The 5,401-nt window shown below is 49.8% G+C and overlaps 1 protein-coding gene across 1 annotated transcript; it reads left to right on the forward strand.

The window, feature by feature from the left end:
* The first annotated feature begins 470 nt into the window (after positions 1-470).
* Positions 471-2,581, forward strand: LOC140403996 (potassium voltage-gated channel subfamily A member 1-like). Its single transcript, XM_072492326.1, has one exon. It carries the CDS (start codon positions 868-870, stop codon positions 2,314-2,316), a length of 1,449 nt encoding a protein of 482 aa, XP_072348427.1. The 5' UTR covers positions 471-867; the 3' UTR covers positions 2,317-2,581.
* Positions 2,582-5,401: the final 2,820 nt, after the last annotated feature.

Genomic DNA, 5,401 nt, shown 5'->3' on the forward strand with positions numbered 1-5,401 from the left:
CAGGCAGGTCAGGTGCTTTCCACGTGTCAATGCAGACTGGATGGGCCGAAGGGATTTCTTTCTGTCCTGTGATCACCAGCACCCTGCTATCTGTGTTGAACCGCAAACGTCCCACGTGCTTACTGTTCTCAGGTTAAGATTTTCTTTCATTCAAATTCGAATTCGATTCAGGACAGAAACAGACAGATAGATACACACCCAGAACGGAACATTTAAATGAAAAAGCAGGCGAGAAAGGAGATTGAAATGTCACCTACCAGGCGGGACAGGACAGTCAGTGTGCAGAGGGCTGTCAGGGGAACGCAAGTCCTCAGTAAGCACAATGAGAAGAGATATTAAAGAGAAATAAAGGTTTAAATACATATAAATAAATCTGGGAGGAGGGGGGGAATAAACAGGGGGGGGGGGGGAATCAACAGGAGGGTCAGAAAGAAAATCCCACTCCAGTGTGAGCTGAATGTTGTTAACGAGGGAGTTTGTGATTCTGGGCACCGGACGCAGTCAGTGGGGTGGGTGAAGCATCGACAGTGTTAACAAGGCGGCTCCTGGAGGGTTTATTTTTGTGTCGCCCGGGCAGAGTTGGCTGAAAACTTGATCTTGATCCCGAGGAGGAGCTGGCTGCAAAATGATATAGTGTTTAATATTGCAAAAACACACACACATGCAGTGCAGAGTTCCTGCTCTCCCCCGACAGCCAGTCTTGCGACTGGGAGGCAGGCAGAGAGACCCAGGCTGGGAGTCACTCTGAAGCAGGAGCAAACAGCAGCGACAACATGGGAAAGGGACTGCCTCACTTCTGATTGAACGGAGGAAGGAGAGGTTCCCTCCTCCCTCCCTCCTCTCTCCCTCCCTACCCCCTCCGACACCATGGAGAAGTCCCTGTGCAACTATGAGAAGAGCTACGATGTGTGCAGGCAGGGTCACCACGAATGTTGCGAGAGGGTGGTCATCAATGTGTCGGGGCTGCGCTTTGAGACGCAGGTCAAGACCCTCCGCCAGTTCCCGGACACTCTGCTGGGGGACCCCCAGAGGAGGATCCGCTACTTCGACCCCCTGAGGAACGAGTACTTCTTCGACCGCAACCGCCCCAGTTTCGACGCGATCCTGTACTACTACCAGTCGGGGGGTAGGTTAAAGAGACCCCACAGTGTCTCCCTGGAGGTCTTCATGGAGGAGCTGAGGTTCTACGAGCTGGGGGACGAGGCAATAACCCGCTTCCGTGAGGATGAGGGTTTCGTGAAGGAGGAGGAAAGACCCCTGCCCAACAATGAGTTCCAGAGGCAGCTCTGGCTCCTCTTCGAGTACCCCGAGAGCTCCCCCCCAGCCAAGGTGGTCGCTATCATTTCAGTACTGGTCATTCTGATCTCCATCGTGGTCTTCTGCCTGGAGACCCTGCCCGAATTCCGGGACGAGCAGGACCCTACCTTGCCCATCCACCCCCACCGCGGCAACAGTACCCACCTGGAGGAAGTAGGCAGCCCCTTCCACGACCCCTTCTTCGTGGTGGAGACCATGTGCATTTGCTGGTTCTCCTTCGAACTCTTCCTGAGGTTCATCGTCTGCCCCAGCAAGCCCGGCTTCTTCAAGAACATCATGAACATCATCGACTTTGTGGCCATCATCCCTTACTTTGTGGCCCTGGGCACCGAGTTTGCCCGGCAGCGTGGGGTAGCCCAACCAGCAATGTCCCTCGCCATCCTCAGGGTCATCCGTCTCGTCAGGGTCTTCCGAATCTTCAAACTCTCCAGGCACTCCAAGGGTCTGCAGATCCTGGGGCAGACTCTGAAAGCCAGCATGAGGGAGTTGGGCCTGCTCATCTTCTTCCTCTTCATCGGAGTAATCCTCTTCTCCAGTGCTGTCTACTTCGCCGAATCGGAAGACAAAACCACCATCTTCACCAGCATCCCCGAATCCTTTTGGTGGGCCGTCGTCACGATGACCACGGTGGGCTATGGAGACATGTACCCCAGTACTCTCGGAGGCAAGATCGTGGGGTCCCTTTGCGCCATTGCTGGCGTGCTCACCATCTCCTTACCCGTGCCCGTGATTGTCTCCAATTTCAGCTACTTCTATCACAGGGAGATCGAAAGTGAGGATCAAACGCAGTATTCCCACGTGACGACGTGCCCTTACCTGCCCCCAAGTCCCAAAACACAGTCAGTAACTGGGAAAAGCATTGAGCTGGAAGATGATATTATCGACAATTTCTGCACCCCTCTCCAAAATGACATGTTGGATGGTTTTTGCCCCACTGACAGTGGACATCCAGAATCTACCAGCTCGCCGAACAGGAAAGCCTTGGCCACCCAAGTTTGACTTGATTCCCACCCCCTTTTGAAGCTGCTTTATACATGAATGCAAAAAAAAAACAACAATCAATTGCATCACTTAAAACTCCACTTAACTCTGGGGTCGATCGGTTTACCTCCAGCATTGGGACAGGGTGCGAGGGTTGGAAGAAGTGGAGGGGGTCGATTGATCCTGCAGCCGGACAACCATAACTCATGCTTAAAGAGAGACGAACAAGCTTGTAAAAATTCACAACAGAAAGTCTGACTTGTTGACTTGTGTTTTGGGAAGGTGCTGGGGGGGTGGGGGGGTTCTGGGGGAGAGTGAGCTGTCGGAATCAGTAATTCTCTATAAGGTAGGAAGGCTGGGTTAAGACTGAGTACTGGCTGCTGCAACCTCTGATTGTAAAAGGAAATCGGCAATTTGTTCCTCCTAATGGACTGTCCTATTTATTATTATTTTTTAAAGCGTGCAAGGTGCAAAATGCATGAGTATTTGCTGATATTTATTTATCCAGAATAAAAAAGAAGGATGTGGCAGGTTGTTGGCAGTAGTGCTTCTAACGTCTAACTTACGGTGAATGTAGAAACCTTCAGTGAATTGAATGTGTGCAGGGCAGCACGGTGGCGCAGTGGGTTAGCCCTGCTGCCTCACGGCGCTGAGGTCCCAGGTTCGATCCCGGCTCTGAGCCACTGTCCGTGTGGAGTTTGCACATTCTCCCTGTGTTTCCGTGGGTTTCGCCCCCACAACCCAAAGATGTGCAGGCTGGACGGATTGGCCGCGCTAAATTGCCCCTTCGTTGGAAAAAATGAATTGGGTACTCTAAAGTTCTAAATAAAAAGAATTGAATGTGTGGGTTCTGTAATGGTAAAGGTCCCCCCCACACCATCCCGGTATTGGTCAGTGAGCCAAAGTCATGTTTTTAACATTATTATAGGTAGATTGAAGCTGGAGGTCCAATCTGTTTGAAATTACTGTGTTTTGGTGGACAACTGCCCAGGGCCGTGAGGTTTTGGGTCAAGTTTCAGTCCAGAGGCTTACACACCAGTGCCGGACTGATGGAGTGCTGACCTGTCAGACGTACTGTCTTTCAGATGGGATGTTAAACGCCGAGATGCTCTCTGCCCCACCGTGAGGCTTTGAAAGGTCCCGTGGCACTTTTCGAGGAGGGAAAAAAAGCAGGGTGTTCACCCCGGTGTCCTGGTCAATATCTAATCCCTCAACCAACATCAACAAAACAGATTATCTGATCATTATCACAGAGCTGTTTGTGGGAGCTTGCTGTGCTCAAAGTTGGCTGCGGTGCTTGCTATATTACAATATTGACAACCGTTAAAAGCTACTTTATCAGCTGTAATGCACTTTGGGATATCCTGGCAGCAGTGAAAGTTGCCATAAAAATACAAACTTTTGCTTCCTTTGTCACCTTCATTGACACTAGGGCTAGGCAGAGGTGAAGAGATAGGTTTTGTTATATTTGCTGAACCTTACTGGATGAGGACTTTATCTGGGGGAGTGGGGGGAGGTGCTGCTGGTGAGTGAATATTTTGTCCTTGTCCCCCGCTCCTCTTTCCCTCCGGTAGAGGACAGAAAGATCCCCCCACTGGAGGACATTCTATTAGTCCATCTCACCCTCCCAATCCTCTTACAATTAACAAAACACAATGATCGCCCCATGCGATTTTTCAAGGAGTTGTTATCCAAAGAGAACTGTTTTAAATCAGGTAAATGTGGACGGGGAAGAACCAAACTAGCTCCATTGAACCTGAGTTGGTAACTGGAGGTTTTGAATTTAAGATTCAGAAAGTGCGGTGAGGAGAAATCATTTTATGCAGCGGGTTGCTAGTTTTAGCTATGAGGAAAGTGTGGCTAGGCTGAGGTTTGTTTCCGTGGGAACAGAGGAAGCTGAGGGAAGTTTTGAGGTGTACCAAATCATGCAGGACGTGAATGGAGTGAATTTCATTAGCAGAGAGGTCAATAACCGGGGGTCATAGGTTTAAAGCAATTGGCTGAAAGAGCACTGCGGCCTCACAACTCCAGGGACCCGGGTTCAATACCAGCCTCGGGTGACTGTCTGTGTGGAGGTTGTACTTTCTCCCCGTGTCTGCGTGGGTTTCTTTCGGGTGCTCCGGTTACCTCCCACAGTCCAAAGATGTGAAGGTTAGGGGGATTGGCTGTGCTAAATTGCCCCTAAGTGTCCAAAAGGTTAGGTGGGGTTACTGAGTTAAGGGGATAGGGTGGAGGCATGGGCTTGGGATGGGGTGCTCTTTCTACGGCCGGTGGGGACTTGATAGGCCAAGGGGCCTACTTCTGCACTGTACATGCTATGATGAGAGGGGAGTTTTTTTTGTATAAATTTAAAGTACCCAATTATTTTTTTTCCAATTAAGGGGCAATTTAGATTGATAGATTCTTGTGAGCCAAAGGTATTATGGATATGGGTCAAAGGTGAGTTTAAGGTGTTACGGTTGTAGATCAGCTATGATCTCATGAAATGGCAGAATTGGTTCAAGGGTCTATTCCTGAAACAGCCACATAGGGAGATATTAGGAATAAAAACAGAACATGTTGGAAAAACTCAGAAGGTTTGACAGCATCTGTGGAGAGAGAAACAGTTAATGTTTTGGGTCTGTATGATTCTTCTTCAAGGAGATGTGCAGGGGACCACAATCTTGGTCAAATAGATAGTTGTTAAGGAGGAGAGAGGAAAAGATCGAAAGATGGAGAGGTTTAGGGAGAGAATTCCTGAGTTTTTTGCCCAGATAAATAATTTAATCATCTTTATTGTCCGAAGTAGGCTTACATTAAATTAACACTGCAGTGAAGTGACTGTGAAAAGCCCCTCGTCGCCACATTCCGGCGCCTGTTCGGGTACACAGAGGGAGAATTCAGAATGTCCAATTCACCCAACAGCACATCTTTCAGGACTTGTGGGAGGAAACCGGAGCACCTGGAGGAGACCCACGCAGGCACGGGGAGAACGTGCAAACTCCGCACAGACAGTGACCCAAGCCGGGAATCGAACCTGGGACCCTGGCGCTGTGAAGCCACGGTGCTAACCACTGTGCTACCATGCCGTTCAGATAGTCGGAGGCATGGCCACCAATGATAG

Source organism: Scyliorhinus torazame, chromosome 29 (assembly GCF_047496885.1).
Source record: "Scyliorhinus torazame isolate Kashiwa2021f chromosome 29, sScyTor2.1, whole genome shotgun sequence".
Taxonomy (NCBI): domain Eukaryota; kingdom Metazoa; phylum Chordata; class Chondrichthyes; order Carcharhiniformes; family Scyliorhinidae; genus Scyliorhinus; species Scyliorhinus torazame.